The 27640-nt window shown below is 47.3% G+C and overlaps 1 protein-coding gene across 2 annotated transcripts in view; it reads right to left on the bottom strand.

The window, feature by feature from the left end:
• LOC144829326 (protein AF-10-like) overlaps nt 1-27640 on the bottom strand; it is a 1339974-nt gene that overhangs the window by 950981 nt on the left and 361353 nt on the right. For both annotated transcript variants that reach the window (XM_078688368.1, XM_078688367.1), the window contains exon 5: nt 6038-6132. In XM_078688368.1, the coding sequence (XP_078544494.1) occupies nt 6038-6132 (95 nt within the window). The remainder of the gene's footprint in view (nt 1-6037; nt 6133-27640) is intronic.

Genomic DNA, 27640 nt, shown 5'->3' with positions numbered 1-27640 from the left:
TAAATAAATTATGGAGGCCGGATCTTGGTATAGAGCAACGGAGTGCCCTTGGTATTTGACTGGATGCTTTGCCCTGTCCTCTTGTAAGATGCGCTCTTTGAATTGAAAATCAGGAAGAAAGGCTAAAATGACTGGGGTGGGGGGGAGGGAGCAGGAGCCCATCGTCTTAAGCCCACTCTGTGCGCCCGGTCAATGCAGATATTCAAGTCCAGCAAAACTCCCAATATGTCCCGGAACATCCCTTGCAGGTAGTGAACTAGATTGGCTCCCTCTTCGTCCGAGGGAACTCCCCGCAGTCGGATGTTATTCCACCTAGAGCGGTTTTCGAGGTCCTCGGTGTGCGCCTGGAGGTCAATCTGTTGCTCCCTTAAACAAATCATCTCCTGTTGAAGCTGCACTATTTCCTCGTCCCTGGTCTGCTTGTGATCTACTGTGGTGGCTCCTCTTTCGCCAATCACATCCACATCATGGCGTATCTCCTTCACCTCCCCCGCTGTAGGAGAGTAGTGTCTGCTTCCTATGGTTACCCCCACTTTTTGCCGTGATTGTCTGGTTTTTCGACTTTAGTCTGGCTGTGGCCCTGCTAATCAGGACCACAGCCTAGCTGTTCTCTCTCTAAATTGTTACCATGTACTTTAGGTACATACCAGATTGGGTATTGGTCACCTTTTTCAGTCCCTGTATAGTGTACCATAGGTACCCAGGGCATAGGTGCATCCAAGGCCTACCAGGGGCTGCAGCATGTATTAGGCCACCCCTGGCTGGCCCTCCAAACTGACACCACAGGTCTGTTCACACAGCCTGTGTAAGGTGGTGTAATCACCCCTTACTTAGATATAGATATATATATATATACATACACACACACACCTACACACCTATAAGCCACTCCTATGGTAGGCCTCGACAATCCTGGAAGCAGAGTGTTTGGTTTTATGTGATAGGGTGCCCTAGCATGAGCTGAACCCCTCTGCAGCATTCGGAACCATCTCCGTATAGCTGTTCTATGATATAGCCCTACCATATACTCTTAAGTGCATTATAATCTTCGCGGTTAATGCTAACTTTGGTTTGGCTTGATCAAAACATGTCGTGTAAGGTGCCAAACACTTTGGAATACTACCCCTCCCCCCCCCCCGCCAGTCCTGGCGGCGGGGATAGCATTCCACCCTTCTAGAGGGAGAAGACATGTAGTTACTTATAAACCCCGTTTAAAGTTAAACAGAGCCTCAGCATAACAAAATGGATGCTGCTGCCACAGACATGAGTCTGACCTCCTGCTGCTGGACGAAACTCCGCATGGGAGGCCTGGACAATAGGTTTCCTGTCCAGGGAGGTGCTGGCACCTCCCCAGACAGGCTGTAGTGTATTGGGGCAGGGAGGGCTGCATTCAGCAAATGCTTTTCCAGACACTGCCTGGGGCACACAAGGTGCTCCATGCATAGCCCGGTTCAAATTAGTTGCTGGGGCACTCAGCCCCAGCTCTGGCGCGAAACTGGACAAAGGGAAAGGGGTGTAACCACCCCCTTCCCAGGTACACCCATAGGAGGGACCTGCCAGGTAGTCCAACCCCTAAACTGAGTCTAAGTATAGGAGCTGTGCCCCTAGGACTTTAGATTACCCTGGACAAATCTTTGAAAGACATATCCTGGACCTTCGACATTCCATTTTGACTGGAAGACAGAAGAAATCTCCCTTGTGGTCAAGGAGTGACCACCCTGTGCAAACAGGCACCAACAGCAACTTTGCCAGTCTGCTTTTTCATTTTCCCGCCGGATCCCGAAGAATCTGCGACACAGGACAAGGACTTCCAGACATCTGACGCTGCTCGACGATCCCAGCAAAGCTGAGACCCGTGGCGGACACGAGAGACGTGGGACCGGAACTCCTGGACATCCTGCATTATGCTAACTGCATCGACTCCCGAGGTAACTCGTAGTTGTGCATTGGGGTACGAGAAGCCCCAGCCCCGAGCACCATTTGCACCGAAGCTCAGGCCCCCACACTCCACGAGTGACCCGTGGGGCCCGCTCTTGCATTTCAGCTCGACGCATCTTCCCGGTTCCTAGTCCGTTGGCTAGTGAGCCCCCTGAAGACTTCCTTTTAAATCTAACTTGCTTTCCTGGTTGCTCCAGGCTTGCTCCAGCTTCCCTACAAAGGAGAAGCGCCACAGACCTTGCTGGTCTGCACCGAAGCCAATCTTCATCTCATGCGTGGATTGTGTTTGCCAAGGCTTGTTGGGTCCAATCAGGATACGGACACCGCAGTCAACTAGATCCTTCGTGGGAGAGACCAAATCCAGCTCCTGGTCATCGTCAACAACTCCTGGCTGCAGAGACGAGCTTCACCTCTTCACCTGAAATCGCTCGACATCGCCTGGTTCATTCCTGGTCACTGGCAAATGACCCAGACTCGGTCCCTTCTGCTTTCAGGTTGTTCAGATCTTCGATCCACCCTTGGATCCACCCGGACACTTTTCCTCTGGTCGCCTGCAGCACTTCTTTGCAGCTCTCCACTGAAAACGACGACAAAACCCGACACCAAAAGGCACCTATGCCCCTGGCTTCCCTGGGTGAGGTAACACTAGTAACTCCGGTGCTCCCGTGGGTCTTGACTCTCGAAGTGTCCTAGTCTAAAGGGGTTTCATCGTAGTCCATCCGGAAGTGTCCTTTAATTGTTAAATTTGTAACTTCTTTGTTTCCCATAGAACGTCAATGGTAACTCGCGACTGTGTTTAGACACTGCACACGTCTCCCGTGGGCCTCCTACTTCCTAACCTTTGGTTGTTTAGTGTAGCCCCAGCCATTCCCTAGGCCCTAGGCCTACTTTCTATTCCTCACGTGATTCTTATACCACTATTTTAGTATATGGTTTGTGAGGCCCCTACGGCAAAACGTATACTGTGCAACTTATCCTATGCTAATAAAGTAACTTGTATTGTACTTTTACCTCTGACCTCATAAAGAGTGCAGAGGGGTTGTGTTTAGAATAAATACATATATATTTGATAAATACCTTGTGTGGTGTCCTTTCATTTGGTACTCAAGGGATTATAATTGGTAAAACAACTTGCTTAATTCGCTTCTCTGAAGTCTTAGCCTGATGACTGCTGGTCCATGTTGCCACTAGGAAAGCGATCTATAAGGTTGGCTTTACAACCACATCCAATAAGGGTCGATTGGACTGGTGCAAGGTACCCACTAGAACTAGTGGACATCATATGCCAGGCTAACTTCTCACACCCGAGACCTCGCTTTTGAGCATCTGGAAATCCTCCCCCAAAGTATTAAAGAGGGACTCAAGTAAAGAGCGAGTAATCGGGACATACGCCCCTCCTGGTCCACCTGCGATTATGGTGTTGGGGGTGACCGGTCCCCCCCTTCTACCTCACTAGGGCACCTTTAGAAAGCATCTCCTTCAGAGTCTGGTCCTTCTTCACCCGTACCGAGGACATATCCATGATCTGGGCCTGAGGTCCAGGAGAGAGCTACCCCACTTCGCCTCCTGAGCTATCGCAGGCCCTCAGCACTCCTCGGCGTCTCCGGTCTCCTGTGCAACCCAGCCGATGTATCTGGCTGTAGGGTTGTGTCCCTCGTCGAGTCGCTCGTGCCCCCCCCCCCCCCCCCGAGCCTGTCCGTTCCGTGCCAGTACCATAGGTCCCCGCTGCCAGAGCCGTCCATGTCGCTACCTGGGTCTTTAGCCTCAGAAGGGCAGGACCGTCTCCGCAATGCTGTGCCACCTCAGACTTGTACCCATGCGGTGAGATCACACCCAACTACCTGGCCACCCTATTCACTCCACAGATCCCCTTGCGCCAGTCCATTACCCTGGCCGGCTGCTGTTAGTATGGCCGCTACCAATTTGGGACACCCCAGTGGTCTTCAGAGCCCTCTTGTTGGTGTGTGCCACCGGGCCTCACCAAGCCCCCTTCACCTTGCTGCCTGCTCTGGACTCAGGGCCCAGTATCTGAAGTCGCAGCCCCCCTCGCCCCCCCACGAGCTATTACCTCAGAGGCACGCACTCTCTTGGCATCCCGCCTCAGCACGCCACCTCGTTCAGGCCATCGCCGCACTGCCTCCTCCCTGATGGCCAAATTACGTTACGGGGACCCGGGTGGAACAGCTGGGCCCCGATGATGCAATGCAAGCCCCCCGACTCAGGACGGAGCCGGGCCGGAGGGTTCCGCAGGCTCCCCCAGCACAGGTCTCGGCCCACCCGGCAGGCCTCTCTGCTGCTCCTAGGCTCCGATGCCAGGGGAGCTCTTGCTGCTCCTAGGCCCCAATGCCAGGGGAGCCCTCTGCTGTGCCTGGGCGCAGGGCCACCTCCGCTCTGTAGCGCCCGGTGCCTCTTTAGGGACGTCTGGGGCAATGGCACTGCTACTGCCCGCTGCTCCCATCGAGGAAAGGCCGCTCAGCATGCCACCCGAAAGCGCCCGTAAACACCACCAGGAGAACGCACGGGCCAAATTCCGGCTACCACCAACTTCCGTGCGGCGGTTGTGCTCCCCTTTGGCCTCACCTGGGAGTTCAGTGCTGTGCGACGCGGCTCCCCTCCCTCCGTCGGCCCGAGGCTCTCTGCCTGTTCCTGCCAGTCTCCGAAGTGCCGCCGAGCTCCCATGCATGCTTGGTCACCGTCCCGCTGTTCCAGCTTCTCGCCGACCCCCACACCTCGTGGCCGGCTGACAGCAGAGAAGGCTGGAGCACTTCACCCCTGGACAGGGCTATCAGTGCCAGCAGGCCCAACCTGGCCTGGTCGCCATTTTCTCGACCCTCCGCTCCACTGCAGGCCCTCCAAATCCGCTGTCCGGGCACCTAGCCCCGTAAATCACAACTCCGCAGGAGCACACAGGCATATGCCTGTTTCCGCCGGCTATGTTGGCGCCTCCGGAGTCTCAGGCTCAAAGGTGACCGGGCGAAGCAGCCAGGAGCGGAGATCCGCAGGGAGATGCGTCTCATCAGCCCTCCATCTTGACCACGCCCCCTTTAGTACTTTTTAGAAGAAGAATTTACCACAGGCTGGACAATATAGTTACTGAAGGATATTCTAGTGATAACTGTATCAAACTTTCTAAACTTGCATCACTCTCCAAAAGGAAGGCTTTACTGTCCACCTAGCAACCCCCACAAGTCAAACCTTAAAAAATCTGTAGTACTTGATTTGTATGCGCTAACAGCAGTGTGCTTTTCCAGATGTTCTACAGTCGCCTGAGAGAGCATGACTAAGGAAGAGACAATTTTGGACTATTTTAAATTATGAAAAAATGTCTTTTATTTGATTCGTTGTATTACTGTATTTTAAATATTGAATGCATACTATAATAGTGGTGACTCTGTGTTAGATAACCGTAACACGGAATTGTTAGCCATTAGACATATACCTGTACCAGAGTAACCACCACAGTGCTAAATTATAATGTGTATTTAAAATGTATGCCTAAATATGAATTTCTATAAAATAAACTTTGAGTAAAAAGTATAAAACAACCTAGTGTGGAGACTTAAATCTTGACTTCTTGAATTTGTCAATTTCAAATGTCAAATATAGCTAATCGCTACGGATAGGCCTCATGGTCACCTTGTGAATTAATTACCCAGAAAGGAATTTTTTCTTTGTTTTTACCTATTGACCCAGTCCTTTCTGGTCCTTGGGAAACTCTCTTCTTTTGAGAAACTTTTCCAGATGTTCTACAGTCGCCTGAGAGAGCATGACTAAGGAAGAGACAATTTTGAGAGAATGTAAATGCTGCATTCTGACACTGAAGAGAACGTGGCATTAACAATGCATACAAGGCAAGTTTATCAGTAAGTAAAAGTGAAGGACGTCAAAGTTGAGTGGAAAAATGGGCATATAAATGAACGGAGTAGGACGTCACTTTCCATCAATGCTCATGTTTTAAAGCGCAGTTTGTTTTGGCAGATATTTTTTTTTAAACATTGATCGAAGTGGTGTACAACAGGTATTAAGTCCTAACAATAAAAGTTGCAAAGTACCTAATTGCTAAACCATATACAAATACTTGTAAAATGGAATGCCTTACCATGTAGCATGGAAAACCTTGGTGCATCTTGGAGCATTGCAGGTCATGCATGCGCCTTTACTTTCTCTCCCTTCTTTATGACAAATGCTACACACCTAAAATTAAAAACATAAAACAATAGATATAAAGCTTTGAGTAATGTTAAAAGTAGACAAATTATATGGGCATCTTGATACAATACAAAGTCGGACTTTTACAAACATTAAACGATAACTGCTAGTCATTTTTTTCCAAAGCATTTATTTATAAATCCAGAAGGTTACATATCTTTAAAAAAATAAATAGTTATTAATATATATTTACACTGCATGAGTAACATGTTCTAAAACTAATGCAATTACCAAAAATATGGCATACATAGAACGGGACTGATACACTAATCACTAGATGGAATATATACAAAGACTAAAAAGTATTTATGCCATAAAATATCAAGACATTAACCAATACATTCTAAAAACACTCAACAGCACACAGAGAGAGGCGTAGACTAACATAAATCAAAGCATCATTTTAAAAACCTAAATATTTTATAATTTGCACGTGCAGATTGTTTTTCCAGATATCAAATCGATCCTCTTGACTTTGCGTCTAGTGCTTTATTTGTCAAATCTATAACCAATGTTTAAACAGAAGAAAGTTTTCCAGTTCATGCAACGTAGTGCAGCAAGGAAAGTTGCTGTGCTGCGTTGCATGAAAGAGAGAGACAAAAACTGTGCCATATTTACAAAGATATGGCGCAGTTGTACTCTTTCTAGCTCTGGCGCACTTGTGACTGCCTACTGCCACCACAGGCCCCCCTCCATTATGTCACACACATAGAAAGGGGAAAGAATTAGGAGAAAAAGATGATATTTCTCCTTGTTACGACAGCCTCGGATGGCAAATCTATGTTTACAAGTCTTTGTAAATATGTGTTTGCATCAAAATTCATGGGTGGATGCACGGGAACACATATGTACTGCATACCTCATGCAAGGTTGTTTTTTTTGTAAATTTATTTTTTTCAACAAAGCCATTCAAATAAGGCGTTGCTTGGCTATGTGAATCCCAAAATAGATTTTGCGTCCGAGCTGCGCCAAAAGTGTGACACAACCCAGACACAAACTTTTAGTGAATCTAGGCCCGCCAAAGTGTTTCCAGATTGTAGTGTCATTAAAGGAAAGCTTTCTGAAAGATATCACCCATCAGGTCTGCAAACAGGATTTAAATTAATTGACTACTTTCCTCCACAAGCCAGAAATGAATCAGATTGTAGTGTGCTGCATCTTCAACATTTCCCATCTTACAGCAAACAGTTTCATCATCTTAAATTGAATCCAATAAAGTCGTAGCATTATTTGCTGTTTCGTTAGCACGATTCTTAAGTTAACAATTCGTTTTGATGTGCTTTTTAAAAAAAATATTTTCATTTGGCAATTTGCATATACATCGCAGGGCTCTGCACATCAGAGACATCTGCCGATTCAGACCATATGTAACCATGAAAGCAATCGACTTTTGTGAGCAAAATCAATAATGCATAACAAGGACATACTAAAAGATATAGAACCCCCCCCCCCCCCAACTCTCTCCCTCCCTCGCCCCGCCCCCTTGAAATCGCACCGGGTCTGCATAGTCCTGTCCACAGCCTAGATATATAGTCAAAGAATCCTAGCATGGTAGCATGTATCCCCCCGCCCCGTCTCCCCCCTTTACAGAACAAGAAACTACCCCAATGAATGAGTTTCCGCTACTGCAGGCGGCTCCAACCATAGGCCCCGATACTCCGCCCATCGTTTCCAAATTTTATAGTGCTTGCATAGGCATCGCCTGGCTACAAAAATAAGTTACTTCAACCCCATGCAAAAATCCAATCCATTCTTCCATGCAGCCACCGAGGGAGCCCGCATCGCCTTCCATGCTTTAGCAATGTTTCGCTTCGTCAATGTGAAGCCTAATAGCATGAAGTGTTGTTTGTAGACACTGCCCCCTATCCCCTCCATGACATGAAGCAGGGCCAACTGCGGCGCACGGGGGAGCCCCCACCCCAGGACCTCTGAAAGGCATGCAAAGACCCGCTTCCAAAAGTGATCTGAGGATGTACACCGCCAGACAGTATGTATGAAAGTGCCCTCCTCCCGACCACAGCGAAGACACTCTGGAGAAGCGATCAGCCCCGCCCGCATAAGTTGTGCCCTAATAAAATAGACCCTGTGGAGATAATTGGTTTTTATGTGCTTTTAAATGACCCGTATGCTATAAGAAAGAGGGACCCAAAGTACCAAATTTGATCGAGGTCATGAACACCACAGGGACTATAATTAAGATGCATAGGCAACATGCATCACACACGCTTAATACACATATTCCAAATGAGACATATACAACACTCACAGTACATGTGATACAGACACCAAACATATTTGCCTCACACTGTTTGTAAGCACCTCATACATACCTTCTATATGTGATACACATTTCTAAAAAATATGACAGCCATACTAAACATTCCCGCATGCAATATGCACACTTTTTTTTTTTAATTTATTTTTATTGCAGAATTAGAAACAAGACCTCAAAAGGGGCCAACCAGTACACTTACAGCATCACAAAAAATGAAAGTGACGTATGTATCATACACAGCCATTCAGCCCACATCCCGGAGGCTGGGCGGCGCGCCAGAACTTCCGTCCTTCAAGAGGGTGCCCCAGTGTACTCCCTTTCCGGGTGTTCGGTCAGCTTTTCCATTCAGTATCTGCTTTTACTCCCCTAAAATCCCCCCCTCCATGCATCATCCAGCAGATACAGAGATCTCACGGGGACTCCATCAGCAGCTCTTATCCTCCCCAATGCAGTCCCACCCATATCACTCCAGAGTCCTCCACCTGGGTCCCCCTAGTAATACTACCGGAGTGCCTGCCTACTTCTCAGGAGCCCCCCCTGAACATGGGTCAGTCCTAAGTTCTATCCTCCGGATCTAATCTGCATCACTATGCTTAACTACCTCCCCGAAAACTCCCTCCCCCTCGCCCCCCTGCAACTGCTGCTAATGCGGGCGCGTTCAGTCCGTACGAACACTGGAGCTCGCTACTCATCAGGAGTTGTTTACAGTAACTAAATCTACATGGAGTCCTCCTCAATCATTGCTCCTCCACTTCCTCCTCTATCATGTAATCACGCAATGCCTGAACCACCATCTCCCAAGCTCTCGCCATTTCCAAGCAACTCTCCTTGCCAGTTCTTGCAGCTTGTCGCATTCTGATAATACTTTCACAGTCTGCCCATTTCAACAGCTCATTCATCCATCTCCTCACTGAAGGGCCTTCTTTAGACTTCCAGTGCCAAGTTATCTCTCTCTGAGCTAACATAAGTCCCAGATCAATAAATGTACTCGTAATTTTCGTCTTCCTAGTATGAGGGAACCAGAGCAGTAGACACGCCGCCATATCAAAGTCCACCTCCCTATCTGTTACCGCTTTCAGGAGGTCCCCCACTTCCGGCCAGTACGCCCCTAGTTTCGGACATCCCCATAGCAGGTGATCCAAATCAACCTCGGGTGCCAAGCATCTCGGGCACTTCGCGTCGAGCACTTGAAAGTACCGCTTTATCCTCTCCGGGGTCAGGTATGCCCTATGTACTATAAAGAAATGCACCTGCTGAAATCGTGTATTTCTTGTACCCTTCCACGTCCTTCGCAGCACATGGCTCCAGACCGTGTCCGGTATGGGCTTGCCTATACTGTTCTCCCATCGCGACTTCAGTACTAGCAGTGGTGCCAGTCCTTCATGCAACATTCTAGTATGGAGGCAAGTGACCGCTTTTACAGTGCCCGCGGCCATCACCACGTATTGGCATGCCATGGTCACTTCCGGCTCAGCAAGCCCTCCCCTCCAATGCCTCTGCATCGCCGCCACCACCGCTGCGTGCAGTAGGAAGTTACCTTCAGGCAAGCCAAACTGCCCCTGTAACGTCTGATAGGGAACCAACACCCCATCAATGTACAGATCCCCCACCATCTGCAAGCCCAACTCCTCCCATTCCACCAGCCGGGACCAATCGCCCCCTTGCGGTAGCGCGGTCAGCATCCCTATCGGTATCTCCGGTGCATATGGCCGGTCTTTCTTCGCCCTTTTCAGACTCCTGTAACAACATAACTTAAGCGTCTGTTCCTCCACCGTAAGGTCTCTTGAATCCAGCTTCTGTTGCATGATTATATATGATAGGACACACTTTGGGATACCAGTTCCACGGTCACATTCAGGGCCCCTGAATTCTTTAGCAATATTCTGCGTTAATACCTGCAGTTGTGCCGCTAGGTAGTATAGTTCAAAGTCGGGGACTGCCATCCCTCCCTCAAACTTGGGTCTAGTCAGGGTATCCAACGCTACTCTACGCCGACCATGACCCCAAAGGAAGCCCGTCACCAGCATCTTCAGTTCCTTAAAGACCCGCTGTGGGATCCATATCGGCAGTGTTCGGAAATAATAAAGCAGCCGCAGAAGCGCCACCATCTTCAACAATGCTACTCGGCCCAACACCGACAGAGGGAGGGAGGCCCAAAAATCCATGCAACCCCTCAGTGCGCGAATGCAACGCCCTACGTTCCCCTCCAAGAGGTCAGCAGCCCCATGGTAAATGCGCACCCCCAAGTAGGTGAAGCAGGAGGGCTCCCACACTACTTCTCTCGCCAGTGGAGGACAGGGCGTGCCCGCCCGCAGTGGGAATATACAGGTCTTGGACCAGTTCACCCTAAGGCCTGACAGCTGACCGAATCCAGCTAGCATGTCCACTGCTCCCTCCAGGGATCGTCCAGCATCCGCTAGGTACAATAGCAGATCATCCGCGTATAATGATATATAATGTGACTCTGATCCTTGCGCGATCCCACTGTACATGATGCCTGACCTTGCCTGTGCCGCCAGTGGCTCCATTGCCAATGCGAACAGCAGGGGGGACAGTGAGCAGCCTTGTCTCGTCCCTCTACAAACAGGGTAAGCCAAAGATACAATCGGCCCCAGACGCACCCTTGCCCTCGCCGACGTGTAAAGCACCTTCGTCCATCTCCGAAATCCTTCCCCGACTCCGAATTTCTGCAACACCTCATCTAGATACTCCCACTCAAGGCTATCGAAAGCTTTTTCGACATCGACTGCTAACACCACGGGGTCAAGAGCCGAGGCCCCGGCACCGTCCAAAATGCGGACCAAACGTCGTATATTCATCGAAGTGTTCCTAGTCGGAATAAATCCCGCCTGGTCCCTATGCACTAATGTGGTCATGTGCGGCAGTAATCTGGTGGCCAGGATGCGACTCAAGATCTTATAATCCACCGTCAGCATAGACAAGGGCCGGTAAGACGTCACATTCAACGCATCTCTGCCTGGTTTCAACAGTGGTACTACTAGCGCCTCCCTCATGGACTCGGGCAGGCATCCCAATTGCTTTGCCTCCGAATACACCACCAATAGTTTCGGCGCTAGGGTGTCAATAAATTTAGCATAGAATTCTATCGGTAAGCTGTCCACCCCTGGGGTTTTATTTCGAGCCATCTGTTTAGCAGCCACTCTAATCTCTGCCAATGTTATGGGACCTCCCAGTCCCTTCGCCTCCTCGCTATCCAGCACCGGTAGTGGGATCAAGGCCAAGTAGTCACCTATCTCAGAAGCCCCTGCCTCCAGGTGGCATTCATATAGTCCCTTGTAATAGGACTGAAAGCGCGCCAGGACTGCAGATTGCGAGTAGACTACATCCCCCTCCTCCGCTCTTATACTCATGATCGGACACCCCCTAAGCTCCGGGTCGGCAAGCTTGGCAAGGAGCGCACCCACTTTATCCCGTTCCTCATGCACCTTAATGGCGTACAACTTATAATCATAGCACCGCAGCCGTTCAGTTTCAGTCGCCACCACCTCCTTAGCCTCCACCAGTCGCTCCTGTAGGTCCGGTCGCTCAGGCCTTTGCCGTTCCAGTCCCCGTAACACCTCTTCCGCTTTCGCTAGATCATTCAAGACAGCCGTCCTCACATTCGAGAATCTACCCATGCACACTCCTCTCAAAACTACTTTCATCGCATCCCATTCTACTGATCTCGACGTGGCCGTACCCTCATTCTCCGCAAAGTAGCGGTCAATGCCCTATTGAACCGTGTCACTGAGCGCTAGATCTTCCAGTGTTTCGGGCCGCAGCCGCCATGACGGAACCACCGACCTCGCCTGTTGCCACTGCACTGACACCAATAAGGGGTTATGATCCGAAATGGTCCGGTCAGATATTCAGTATGAGTCACCACAGCTGCCAGGGGTCCACCACACAGCACTGAGTCTAGTCTAACATGCAATTCGTGAATCGCGGAGAAGTAGGAGTAATCTCTAATCGTAGGTTGCTGCTCCCTCCACACGTCTATCAGTCCCCACCTCTCCTGCCAATCCTTCCTGTGAGCTGCTAACCTGCGCACTGGGGAGTCGGCCATGGCGGATGCGACCTGTCCAGCTCCACATCAGTGATCGAGTTAAAATCGCCCCCTAATAAGACAGGGCCAGCCAGGAAAACGGCCAGCGAACTTGTCAAGCCATCAAAAAAGCGGGCCTGATCTGAATTGGGGGCATAGATACTACATAGGACCACCTCCCTACCGTAGAGTCGTCCTTCGACCGCCACATATCTACCCTCGGGATCAACTCGCTGGTTCGTGACTTGGAATGGTGTTCCCGCCCTTATCCATATCAGGACCCCTCTGGCAAATGCTGAGTATGTTGTACCAAACACCTGACCCCGCCACCTCTTCTGTAGGGCTCCGCATTCTTTCTTGGTCAAATGAGTTTCCTGAAGTATCGCTATCTGCACGCCCCTCCTAACCAAATAAGCATGTACCTTGTGGCGTTTCACCATTGATCGAAGTCCACGGACATTCCATGTGATGCATTTCACGTTAGGTAACGACCCCAGAATAGACGTTTCTGTACAATTCCACCAACAAACAGTTGTTCCCCGCACAGCAGCAGTTACAACCCCCCTTCAAAACACCCCATAAAACTCCCAAAACCCCACTCCCCAGGACAGGACCTAATAACCCAGCTTCAGCCCCGTTCCAAACCTTCAAAACCACACACATTTCACTAGTCTGCGGTAGTCACCACAGAAGGCCTTAAGGGCCACAAGAGGGTGATAGAGCGCCGATCCAGGGTAGGTAGAGCTCCCACCCCGCGCCCTCAGTCCCATGCTGCCTCCACAGCCCCATACCTGAAAGTTCACCAAAAATCTGGAGAGTCCGTCCCAACAGGTACCCCAGAGTTGCTCTGTACTCTGAAACGTCACTCGTTAAACAGTCCATCCGAAGTCTGCGGGGTGACCGCCGGTCCCTTTACACTCCCCGTTTCCGATTCATCTCCTCCAGTCTTCTCTTCCTCCTCCCCCGAGTCCGAACCCCCCCGATATTCTCTCCTGCTGTGACCCTGTGATGATCGCCGTCGCAGCCAACGCTCCCTTCCTGTCCTCCGCCATCTGAGCCTCTCGCACCGCCCTCTGGAGTTTGTTCCGCGTGCGAATGCGCTGCGACTTCCTAACCCGCACCGGTTGTTGTCTTTCCCTTCCACTTTTGTTCGTGCGATCCGTTCCAGCACGATACAGTTCAAGCCACGACCATGCCTCGTCCGGAGCCTGGAAGAAGTGGGTCTTGTCATCAAGGATCACCCTTACTTTGGCAGGGAAGAGCAAGGAGTACTGAATCCCCTCTCCCCTCAGTTCTTTTTTCACTGACAAGGACGCTCTGTTTTTCTGAATTTCCTGCGTGTAATCCGGAAAGATCGTGACATTGCTATTGTCTACTTGGAATGGGCCCTGAGACCGTGCCCTCTGTATCAACAGATCGCGGTCCTTATAGTGTAGTAGTTTTACCACCATCGGTCGAGGCGGTCGGCCCTCCAGGGGTGGTCTGGCTGGAACCCTATGCGCCCTTTCCAAGGAGAAGAAGGGAGAGAGACCTTCCGGTGCCACAACCATTTTAAACCAGTTCTCCATGTAGGCCACCGCGTCGTCTCCTTCAATTTTTTCCGGAAGGCCCACCACCCTCACATTATTCCTCCGGTTACGACTTTCAGCATCCTCCGCCCGTCGTTCCAGCGTCGCCAAGCGGCCAAGAATATCTGTCAGTTTGTATTCTGCGGTCACCACTGCTGGTTTCAGCTCCTGAAGTAATTGTTCGTTGTCTTTCACCCTGTCCGAGAGCTTGGCATGGTCCGCTCTCAGTAGGCCCAACCCCGTTGCGACCTGCGCAATGTCTTGGTGCAGCGAGTCCTTCGTCGCTGTGATCGCGTCCAGGATAGCGTCGAGACGCAGGTTCAGCCTCTGTTCTGGTGTTGACGCCTCCGGTAGTGCCCGGGTTCCGCCATCTTGGACCAGGGCGGTTACGTCGCTTCGTCCTTGTGGCTCAGTCAATGGATCGCCGAGAGCCGCCATCCTGACCGCGTTAGGTGCTCCTCCTGGGTTACCGCCAAGGCCACGCCAGTTCCCAGTGTTCCCAGCACAGTCACACCGCTTGCTGCCACCTCCCAGGAGAGACAGAGTTTATGGATACAAGGGCCCCACGCTCACCATCCAGAACTGTCCATGCCCTTTCCTCACTGTTCCTGCATCCCCAGAGCACACATGGAGTCACCGGCCACTACCGATAGTTCACGGCTGTGTATTGTGTGGGTCCACCCGAGCGCTACTAGAGACCCGGGGTGCCCTCCAAACCAGCTGCACGAGCCAGCAGCACCTCCTCGAGTGAGCCGGCGGGCGCCCTCCAGAGCCGATCGCGCCGTCCTCCTAAGCCAGCACTCCGTGGTAGGCTAATGATGCTGTCCCAGCCCTCGCTCCGTGTGTCCTCCACCACCAGACCATGAGCCGTCCAGACGGGTGGTATCCACCGTCGCCAGCAGCTCCCCGCTGTCCCCACTGACACGCAGGGCACTTCTCAATCCCAGCTGCTCCCAGGAGGTGTCGTGTCCCTCGGTAGTCAGTGTCCTTAATTAAGCATGCTCTGAGCCCGCTTCCGCTGCCGTGTTGGAGCCCGCTGTCCGCCTGCACAGCTTTCTCCATAAACGGCCGGGCCCGCCTTCTCGTGCGGCCCCCTTCAGAAGATCTACTCCAGAGCCCCGGGTATATGCCTGCTGCCGGTTGCAGGCGCCGCCGCCCAGGAGCCGCCCTCTGTCCACCGGTCACTCCGTCGGGGAGCGGGGGGGGGAGGGGCGCCGCACTCACCAACACCTGGGTCTGCAAAGTCTTCGCCTCCCTCGCACGGCGCCTAAGGTACCCTCCGTCGTGCCCCCGCTCCGCTCGCACTGCTGGCCGCCGCCGGAACACCAGCTCAGGTCAGGCGCGCTCCGTCCCCGGGTCTCTCAGGATCGTCACGCCGCCATGTTCCTTTGTTCTCGGCGCGGCACCTCCAAGCTCCGGGACCAGGTCTCCGCTCGTCCCCCGAGGTCCCGCTGGCGTCCAAACTCTCCCCTCCGCCTCAACAACACCTCGTGTGGCGAATTCGCACCTTCAGAGGCACCACAGGCAGGGATAACAGGAGAAATGTCGGGACTCGGCGCGGAGCTGCACGCTCACACGGCCATCCCGGTCGGCGCTCTGCAATATGCACACTTCATTTAATATAGAGGTCTGTACATCCCCTCGAAACACACACTACTGACTTCTGTCACACACATTCCTAAAACACATGCAAATACTCATGACACTGTATACTATCAAACTGATAGACACAATCCATTAAGGACACACACTCCACAAACCCTAAAAAACACAGTCCCTAAATAGAACACGATAATGTATATTTCAGACAATAATGTAAAAATAAAATTAGTTCAGATTTATCATTTTTACGATCAACTATAACTACATGAATACCAGGTCTACTAGATAAGCAACAAAGATGGCAATAAAACCTAGAAAAAGATTACAAATGAAAAAAAAAAATAATGTTTTCTCGTATACCGATAAAAATAATGTTCCAATTAATAGTTCATGTCTGCAAAATAATACAAATAGATGTTAGTTTGTTTCGACACTTTTAAAAAGAATTGCATCATAGTGTAATAAGTTACCAATAAATCATCTAAATATATTAAAAAAACAAAGGAAAAAACTGAAAAGCACATTCAATAAGGGCAAATATTTCACATATACATATAAAGGTCGTCTGACACATATAGGATTTACTATTAACTCAAACAGTCCCACTGGACTTAAGATAAAATGGACCTATATTCTCAGTTTACCTTTCAATGCCATTGAAACTTTTCAGGATGCAGTTATATGTTATTTGAAGAAACAGAGGATGTGAGAAAATATCAATAGGAAAGATAATTTCACCAAATAACTGAAGTCCTTAATGGAGGATGAAAATCAGATAATAAACCTTCAGTTAAAGGAGGTACTATTGTATTTATGACAAAGGATATGTAGCAGAGACAGATAGGCAGCCATCAGATGGGACAAGTTGCACTAAAATAGATTAAAAAAAAGGAATGCCACCCGTAATCATCCTAAAGGCCTCAAGTGTAGTATATCGTGTGAGAAAATAGTGAGCACTACGCACAACTATAGCAGCACAGAAACCTACAGGCTGAAACATTAAGTTTAGGCGTAGTAGATTCAGAGAACAAGTGTATGATATCCCACTGAGCCCGGAACAAGGCAGTTGAAAGAGTACAAGCAAAAACACAAGAAGACTTTCTGCGTAGCTCCACTAGAACTAAAATTGCAGCGGAGAAAAAATATACCAGCTTTATTTCAAACTGTTATTGTAAAGAAAGAAATCAGAAGGGTGATTGCTAAACAAGGGCTGCCTATCTTCTGACACACTTATAGGGAAAGAGATATCTATATGTCCTAAAATAACATATACAAGAAGTAAGTTTTAGTGAGACAAACTGGTTCACATCACACGTTGTGCAGAGAAAGATATGAGAGATCGAAATCGTGAGGGCTTCAGTGTACATGGCATGTGTAAGGCCTAGAAATACAGTAGGAATATGATGATCGGGTGGGATACTTTGGTGTGGATAAAGTGTCAATGAACTAACGAGGAGACCGTGAATTGGCCCCAAATAGATTAGAATCCAGAAGCATCTTAGATCAAGGCAGGGGTAGGTGACCAGGCCCAGTGACACTGAACCACAGGATAATTATCCTAGAAGTGCCACAGCACCGCCGGTACTGTTGAGGCATGAGCAGAGGTTTAACAGGATTATCCTGTGTTTAGGTATTTATCCTATAACATACGTGGTAGGTAGATAATCATCACTACCACGTGGTGTAGATAGTTTACACATTTGTCCTGATGAATTGCTGCCTGACCTCGCAAGAAACATGTTGACCACTATATAGTAGAGCACTACAATCTTGAAAAAATAAATTTAAGATAGGAGTTGCCACTCAAGTTCTATTTTAATCAGGTTGGAGCCATTCTATTGAAGTACATTTTTGGACTACCGAACCTGATTTAAATCGCACCTTCACTATATAGCATCTACACTTAACTAGGGCCCTCACCCACACCTCACCAAACCTCAAGGAACAAAAGATCTCCGCCAAAGAGCCCCATCATTGGGTCATTGGGTGCCCCTCGTGTATTGTAGCGCCGACACGATGAGGAGCAGTGCCAATGATGAAGCATGACACCTAGCTGGCTGGGTGTATGAGGGCCTTAGTTCTGAAAGGAGGAATTCCCCCGCCTTTTGATTCACTTTCCTTTGAGTACACTTTGCTCCTAAGTGAATTGACAACTCCTTATTTCTCTGTAATTGTCTTCTGGGCAACCCACCTAGGAAATGCATAACCTTTCGTTCTAGGATTGCTTTGAGCAAGTATTCTGGACTTAAATAAAAGCCCTTCCTGATCCCCCTTGTTGATGTAGTCTGGAACACGCCATGCAGAGTAGCAGAGAGGGGAGATGTTATTGTTGATAAAGGGACATTACAGTTCAAGTTACGCTGCTGCAGCTATCCAGTGAGCAGTAAGGTCACTATGGGACTCATCGGCATTCCGAATATACATACTATATTTCGGTGTGTGCAATACAACTATGACCCGTGACACCCAAGCCCAACTAAAAATCTTCTCCTGGAATGTAAACGGATTGGGTAACGAGATAAAAAGGGGAATGGCCCTCCAATACCTTAAAATGCACAGCCCAGACATAGTTTTATTCCAAGTGAGACACCTCCTTGGTAACTCATGCAGGGCTATGTCTAGAGAGGGCTACACTATGACTGCACATACCGTCTACACCTCAGACTCATAGGGAGTGTGTATTCTAATTAGAAATTTGGTACAGTTTATTCTACACAAGACTTGTACTGATCCCCAAGGGAAAGATGTGGCCCAGTTTGGCATATGGGAGGACATCCCCATTAACCTATGTCAGATGTAAGTTCCACCCGACACCATCTTACACTGCCAGGATTGAGAGAACTCTTGCTTCAAATGGCAGATGGAGATTTGATTAAGGGGTGGGCAGACTTCAATGCTACCTTATGTGCCAAAATGGACCGACATTCTCAGGCCCAATCCGTTCACTGGGACCCTACACTGGCCAACTTCATTGGTGTGATGGGGCTAGCGGACATTTGGCAACTATGTCACCGATAAGAGCGCCAATACACTTTCCTATACGGGGTGCACCATAGTCTCTCTAGACTTGACTATCTCTTTACCCAATCCGCCAATATGGCTTGGGTGGCAGATATACACTACTTGACTAGGGGATCTCAGACCACTCTCCAGGGTGGGTGGAAATATAGGGACAATCCACGGAGATATGGGGACAATCCACTAAGCCTCAGGGACCCAGGAAGATAAATGCATGGCACTTTATGGATAAAAAAACGAATGCGTAATTTAAGCCAAGACACTGTTTCATACTTTGAACTCAATAAGGAGTCTGTTGATTCACAACTGACACTCTGGGGGTATACAAGACAGTGACCCGGGGTAGGCCTACTCATTGATTGCGTGGGGGTGGGAGGGGCAAGTACGACTCCTTGGGCTCAAATCTGAGAGATTGGCCCTGGTTCATTTGAAACGCCAAGGGTTGAGTGCGGATCAAATGCATGCCCTCAGGCTTAAAGAATCAGAAGCACTATATGGAAAAAGATACCCCCTGAAAATCTTTTGTAGGTCCAGGAGCTGGGGGGAAAACAACAAATACTAAAAGACTTCCTCACGACCTGTATGGCTTCTCTACAGGCCACTTAGAGCTCTATGGGCTGTCCTTCATTAAAATGATTAAATCATAAGCATAATCACAATAGTATTGGTACTTATATGATATATTTTCTTACAGTATATTTAGACTAGTTCATATTAATACACAAAGGGTCATCTGAATATACAAAGTTAAAAACATCTTTGTGAGACCAAAAATTGTTCATAAATGCAAATGTACAGTTCTTCTGTATTATGATGCAAATATTTTTGCATATCATGCTTTAACAAATTTAAAAACTATGCATATGCAGTGAAACAAATGACAATAGTGACATATCCAATGCCTCCGTTGTATTTAATGACACATAACCATTCTAACCTCGTACACAGCAGCACACTCTCAAATTCACATCTCACACTTTAACTACCCAACCAAGTGAAATATCTTGGAGTCCCCATCTATAGAGACAAGGACCGTATCTTGCAGCTGAATTACGGACCAGCAGTTGAGAAATTGGAACTTAACATTGAACGTTGGCTGAGACTACTGCCATCAATGGCCGGCAGGATAGCCTTAATTAAAATGGTGGTACTGCCACAATTTGTGTACCTGTTTTTTGAATATCCCCATCCTGTTATATAATAGTTTTTTTTCAAAAATATGTACGTTGTTGCTCCAATTGGTTTGTGGTGGTAAGTCGGCCCATATTGGCTGGGACACTCTAATACTCCCCTATGAGAGGGGCGGGCTTTGAGTGCCGAATTTGCAGATCTACTGTCTGGTGGCACAGGCGAGCTTTTGGTATTACACAGATATTTGGATACTGTATTATCGGCCTGAGGCCGATTTGGACCTTCCAGCAGTGCTTCACTCCCTGTTGCCTCGGGGGTTCCCTAGGGACCCGCAGGATATCCAGGCAGTGTCCACCACCAGCTGGGCGTGCCACAGATTGCAGCACTTGACTGGGACTCGCATACTGTACTCTCCTGCGCTGCTACTGGTAGGAAATAGTTGGACGCCCATTTTACAAGAGGTACTGGTGAAACAAACACTGGACAAGTTCCAGATGATTACATTTGGAGACTTGTTCCCGGGAGGGCACATATTCTCCCGTACTGAGGAACCCTGTCTCCGCTCGGCCACTCTGATGGACCATTTTGTATTACTGAGAGTGCAAAGGGCGTTGCGTGCTGTATGGACAGTTATCCATTGGAGCCCCCAGACTTTACCATTTTGACTGGGGTTATTAAGGCCGGGGATGGGAGTCACTTTGTGGCCCGGATGTATAAAGCCGCTGTGGCGATGCTCCCCAGCCATGATGTGAGTGTGCGGGCAGCGTGATCTTGGGTACCCCTTGACAGACTTGCAGTGGAAGCGGTGTTGTATTCAAATACGCCGCGTGTCTCCTAACCACAGGCATAAACTGCTGCATTTTAAGTTTTCATGGAGGGCATATATGAACCCTAGCAAACTGCAGCGTATAGACCTTTCTCAGTCGCAGGTGTGCCCACGGTGCCGCTCCCCAGAGGCCAATTTTGCGCATGTGACATGGACCTGCGCCAGCCTCGAGGACTAATGGAGGTCGATTTTAAGGGAACTGTCCTGGATGGTGGATGTTGAGATGGGGCCATCGCCATTGTTAGCATCATTAGATACGTTCATGATCTCCCTAAATCTAAACGCAGATTTGTTGCAATAGCGCTGCTTCTCGCCAAGCGTGAAATAGCTATTAACTAGGCAGGCGTGCGCCCCCCACCCTTGTTGCATGGCTACATAGTATGGTATTTTGCAATACCACCAGTGACACTTATGCGCAGTTACAGCCGCCGGCTTCTCGGCCTGTGGATATTTGGCAACCGCTTCAAATGTATCTTTTGGCAGCACAAGGTAGTAGTGGCCCTCCCACTCAGGAACCGATTTATCCTTCTGGGTCAGCAACTGTGTAATGGGATATGTGTTCTGTGTTTTACCCCTCAGTTTCAGGACTGCTGCATTTAACCACAGTTCCCCTCGTAGGGAAGGATCCACATGTGTATTAATATTTGGTATTGTACGGATCTTCTTGCCATGATTGTATAGGACACACTGCTGTGTAAGATGTTAATACACATTACTATTGTATTACTACACTGATGCTATAAACATGTGTTCTTATTTTGGAAATCCAATAAATAACATTAAGAAAAACTAAAAAAAAACTACCCAACCACGCAAACATACACTGATGAGAGTAGTGGCAAAGACTATCCACATTGGTGTTGTAGGCTTGGAGTTTTGTACAACCAGGTCAACACACGTTTCAGTGGAAATGGCAGTTCTCATCCACCTTAGTCAGGACCAACCAATTATTTAAGTGAGTGGTAGAGGGCACCGTCAAGGTAAAAACCCTTTGCTGATTACATGGGGTTACCACCAAACAGGTCTGGCTTAAATGCACAGATGAAAAATAAATCCAGTGTCTGCAGCCTAAGGCGGGAATTCGATTAATGTATTTCTTTTTTTTTTTTTTTTGTCCTCTTCTGTACAAAAGGTGAGATATAGGGAGACAACTATCTCTCTTAATGGAACTTTACAAGCTAAGGATTTTTCTTTTCTCACCTTGTCTGGTAGAATGGAGCGCCTTTTCGTCTTGAGGTGAGACTGTCTTATAATCTCCAAATTTGTAGGGCGAGTCACTCATGGTTCCACCGTGGTAACGGTCCCAAAATTTGTTTTATTGCATTATGTGTAATCATTGGACATACCTTCCTACCCTGCCTCTACTCTTCGTCTTGAAGTTTATTTCTGTCCCATAAGTGCCAGAATTTTGTTCAGGTTACTTTTCTCTCTAGATTGGTCCAACGTTTTAACCTTAACCACTGAAGTCAGCCAGTCATTTAGTGTCGGGGGGGCTTGAGAGTATCCACTTTATGCATATGTTGCATCTAGCAAGTAGGATTAGTACAAACAGTAGGTACTTTTATTTATTGTTTAAAAAGGGGAGAGACCTGCTGTCACTCACAGTACCAAAGATAGTTATATTTATGCTTATCTCAATGTCTTGTCCCAGGACTTCATTTAGAATGACAAAAACACCTGAAATTGGGGGCACTGCCGAAACATGTGGATATTGTCTGCCCTAATTGCACCACACTTTTGACAATTTTTCACCACTTGCTTGTTTATCTTCGTTAATTTTTCTGGTGACCAGTATGCCCTGTGTAGTGTAGAAAGATGTTTTTACCTAAAAGATGCAGATTTTATTACACGCCATAATATAGAAAAAGATACTTGCCATAAATGTTGCAAATTCTGTGCAGGCAGGTCTTTCTTCCATAACTCTAGTGGTAATGTAAGGTCTTCTCCCACTTGGATCATGAGCCAGTACCATTTAGATATTTCCTTTCGCGCTGGATCACTTTGTAGTTCTTCCTCTACTTACATATTGTCATCTTGATTCTTCTCCATACCTTTTGCCCAGCTCGGTAATACTTAAATCTAGACAATTGCCCATTCATGCTTGTTAGTAGAGAATCCCAGCTTATCAAAGCTCCTGCTTTTATCATTTGTCCCTACTTTGTTATACCTGCATTCTTTATGGGGGCTCACTTGTATCAAACAAGGGTTCCCTGTAAAAAAGATAATGAAATCCCTAGGTCATGGAAAAGGCAGTGTGTAAGTATCAACACAGGCGGTAACGAACAAAACTTGCCCACATAATAGTGATAGGACGCAACAACCTACTTCCATAAAAAGACAGTTTATTTTAATTAAACAAATTACATAAAAATGCACAAAAGCAATAGACTTTAAAAATATAAATGAAAAAATGCAACACACAAAATCAAATAAGGAATTACAATAAAAACAATTAGGACACAATAATCACAAATTCATAAGAACATCATCTCAGTTCTTGAATTAATTATAAAATATGTTCTTTATGGGGGCTGCCAGTGCGTCTTTCAAACATTCTGGAGTGCCTGGTAATTCCCAGATAGGCGCTAAGGTGTTGTAGTATGGACTTGTTAGTATTTTCCTAATCTGGTACCAGAGTTTGCAGGGTGAGCATAGGACCATTAGCTTAATATTTTTAAATTACTTTGGGTGGTCAAACTTGTAAACCGTTTCCACTATGGCTTTGTAGTACGGTGTGTAGAGAGAATATTCCTTAAGTAGTACCCTAATGTTCTTGAACTGGAAGGCCCTGTAGCAATATAGGTGGTCAGGGCTTGCAATACCTCCTTAATCATTCTTCCTCCTACGCAGTTTTTTCCATGCGATTCTTACACCTTTTGAGGCCCATATAAATCCGTTACGTTCGCCTTGTATCTTCTTAATCCACTGAATTTTGAATTCTAGAGGGATGGTGTTGAAGATAGAGAATTTAGGTAAAATGGCCATCTTTATAGAGTTTTATCTCCCCATGAACGGCAGTGGCAAACTGCTCCAGGTTCTTAATAACTTCCTTGTCTCTTTCACTTTCATCTAAAAGTTTACTTGTGCAATTTTGTCAATGTTTTTTAGTATCTCTATTCCCAGGTACTTAATTCTACTTTTGCTAATGCAGATGGGAGTGGGGAGTTCCCTTCCACGATCTCCATTTTTTGGTGGTTAACTTGGTACCCCAAAACCTATCCAAATTCATTTAGCAGGATTGTGATAATTGGGAGAGATGTCTTCAAATTGCATGTAAACACCATTAGATCAGCTGCATATAATGCCACCAGCTTTTCCGATCTTAGGATGTTAAACGGGATAACTCCTTGTGACATTCTTATGGAGTTAGCTAGGGGCTCTATGTAAAGACTGATAAAAGGGGAGAGTGGACATCCTTGGTGCATGCCTCTTCTGATTTTTATTTCTTTGGTGAGGCTGCCGTTTATCAGTATTTTTGCCACTTGGACAGCATATATATTTATTACTGCCTTTAGAAACTTCTGTCCTAGGCCATATTGGTTTATTACTTTACATAAAAACATCCAGTTTACTCGATCATAGGCCTTCGCGGTGTCAAATGTAAGAACTGCGAGTTTAGTGTTCTCTTGGGAGGCTATGTCAATAGTTTCAATCAGTTCGTGAGTGAGGCTCAATAATTGTCTCCCCTTAATGAAACCTTTCTGGTCTCCATGAATCAGGTGGCTTGTAGTATGTCCTAATCTTGTTGGTAGGATCTGCGTGTAGATTTTATAATCATTATTTAAGAGAGATATAGGTCTGTATGATTCGCATTTCAAAGGATCTTTTCCTGGTTTTAAGACAAAAGTGATAGTGACGTCATTCCAGGATTTTGGGAGGGTTAACCCTTTGAAGACCGTATTTAGAAATTCAATAATATGAGGGCCAGTGTTTCTTTTAGAACCCTATATAATTCATTTGGTAGTGCGTCCAGGCCTGCTGCCTTCCCTCTCTTTAGTTTATTCAGCACCTCAATCACTTCTTCTATGTTTTTTTTGAGTTAAGTGTTTCCCTAGCTTCTGCTTCTAATCTGGGGACAGCCGACCTACTCAGATAGGAGTTAACTAGTTTGTTAGATACCACTAGATCCTCATTATATAGAGACTGTAAAAAATCAGTGAACACCTTCTCAATCCCCGAGTCGTCTACTTCCTGTCCACCCAAATTGTCGCTTTGCGTTGCTACAATCTTATTTCTATTTTGGTTAGTTTTAATTGTCCACGCGAGGAGTTTCCCCTCTGCCTGCACCGTATTCATAGTTCCCTAATTGGCGGGCTTCCCGTCTTTTCCTAATTCTTTCATCTCATATATAGATCATATCGTTTTTTATTATTGAAATCTTCCTCTATTTTCTCTTGGTCTAGTTTAGACACCGCAACCTCCATTTTCCTTTGTTGATCTAGAATTCCAGCCTCCAGCTGGCAGATTTTGAGTCTAGTGGCATTATTCCTTGAAGCTGCCAGGCCGATTAGGTCCCCCCTAACCACTGCTTTCTAGGCATATCAGACTAATTGAATAGGGGTTTCATTGTTGATATTAGTTTCAAAATATTCCTCGGTTATTGATTTCAGCTGATGTATGACCTGCTGGTTTAGAAGAAGAGTGCAGTCTAAGGTTCCCTGTTTTTATTTCCATGTAGACTGGAGAGTGGTCAGATAGATGTGCAGGTATATGGTAAACCTTATAAACACTGTTTGAAGTTTTGTCTATTAAGAAAAAGTCAATCCTTGATGCGTGACTGTACTTGTTATTCTTATAGGTGGACCTATCATTACGGTTACCCTTCCAAAGTATCCACCAACCCGAGGTCTTCAATAAATCTATACAACCATCTTCTCATTTTTGGGAGATTTAAAGCTTTACCAGGTGGAGATCTGTCTTTTTTAGGGTCTAATAACAGGTTAAAATCTCCTCCCAGGATAATTGGAACAGACACTTCTATTAATACTGAGTAGAGAGCTTGGAGTGGGGTTGGATCATCTGTGTTTGGATCGTAGTATCCAGCAATGGTGTATAAGTTTCCATTTTTTTTAACTTTGGTTATCTTCCCTTTGGGTCGGTTGACTCTTCTATGATTGTTGCTTTTGCTGATTTTTAAAAAAGGATTGCCACTCCCTTGATACAACAAGATTGATTCGTGCAGACATAGCTATCAACCCATTTTTCGTATTTCATGATCTTGTCCCATTCTGATTTCAGAAGGTGTGTCTCTTAAATATGGCCTTGCTGTTGACGATTTTTAAATATTCCAGGATTTTATGTCTTCTCTTCCTCACTCTAAGGCGTTTACATTCCAAGACATGATGTTTACTGTTTTTTCCCATATTATTGGCCATTGATTTTCTTTCTACTTGCCATGGAGTCCCTCCTGTCATCTCTTTTTTGTGCGTCTGGATCCTGTCTTCCCTGATAGTCTGCACATTGGACAAAGATTTTGTTTCCTGTATGCTCCCCCACCTAGTTAAAGAATTGTACAAAGGATACATTAATTCCCCCCCACCCTTCCCTGGAGAACCCTCCCTGTTATTATTGGTCAAACCTGGTTTGTCCTATTTGAGGGCCGTCCTCTCAAGGCAATAGTTGCGTTTCATTTAGTTTTACCCCAAGGTTTACCTCTATTTCTGTTGTGACCTGAATTGTTCTAAGAGGATTGCTACCTCGTTTGGCTCCCTGATGTTATATATATGATTACGCCACATGATTCTCAATGAGGCTGGAAATTTAACCTGAACTGATGCTCCCAGTGACTTGAGTTCCTGCATATATTTTGAAAGCTCCCACTGCCACTCCTGTGTGGCTTTTGATAAGTCAGAACAAATTCTGAAGTAGCAGTCTCCTTTGGTAAAGATGCCCGCTTTTAAGGCTTCACTCAAGATTTTTCCCTTCAGAGTGTGCGTTTTAAAATTAACTAAGATTATCTCGCATTTTTCCTTAATTTACCTAGTTTCAAAGGATCTCTGTGGACGCTTTGAATATCTTCCTATAGCGTTTTATCATCCACCCCAGGGATGAAAATTTTCAACAGATTGATCACAAAGTTCTTAATGCTAGCGATAGCGGTCACGATCAGCGGGGATGCCGATGTTGATGCCCCCAGATTCCAACAAGGACTGCGGGCGGTCGCTGGCTGGATGACGTCCAACTGTCTCCAGTTGAACGCTAGCAAGACCGAGGTCATGATTTTTGGCAAACAACCGGAACTCTGGGGAGAGAGATGGTGGCCAGGGGATTTGGGTCTGGTTCCCATCCCAGTTGCCGAGCTTAAAAACCTCGGGGTCTGGTTGGACCCGTCCCTTTCGTTCGCTTGCCATACCAAGCGTACGGCGGCCTGCTGCTTTGGTATCCTGCGCGGGCTACGTCCAGTGCTCAAGTTCTTTGACGCCTCCACTAGGCAGCTCATGATCCAAGCTGCCGTCATCTCTTGGCTGGATTATGCGAGCTCCCTGTTGGTAGGTCTGAACCAGGCTGAGATTGGACGTCTGCAACGGATCCAGAACGCCGCTGCAAGATCGGTGGTAGGATTACCTAGATCTTGCCCCACTTCCAGTACTCTGCGCTCATTGCACTGGCTCCCGGTGGCCCAGCGGATCCAGTTTAAGGTCTTATGCGTCGCTTTAAGATTCTGAAGGGGTCCCCAGCTGTGATTCTGTTGACACTCTTGGCCCACTACATTCCAGCCCGTGCTTTAAGATCTGCTGATCTAGAATTGGCTGTGGTCCCGCGCTTTAAGCGGAGCAGAGCTGGCGGGCGCTCCTTTAGAGTTCGGGCAGCGGTGCTCTGGAACTCCCTTCCCCCGGCGATTCGTGCCCTTGGGGATCTGCTTTCCTTTCGCCGTGCGGTGAAAACTTTTTTATTCCCTTAGTTTAATTTTGTCTGATTATTGTTTCGTTGTGTTGTGCAGCTGCCTTGTCAGGCGCCAGGACGCTCCTTGGCTGGAGCATCTGTGCGCCTAATAAAAACGCATAACATAACATAACATAACAATGCTT

The sequence above is a fragment of the Lissotriton helveticus genome, chromosome 4_1 (genome assembly GCF_964261635.1).
Source record: "Lissotriton helveticus chromosome 4_1, aLisHel1.1, whole genome shotgun sequence".
Classification (NCBI taxonomy): Eukaryota; Metazoa; Chordata; class Amphibia; order Caudata; family Salamandridae; genus Lissotriton; species Lissotriton helveticus.
Note: the sequence above shows the minus strand (reverse complement) of the source record. Positions and strands in the feature narration are given on the sequence as shown.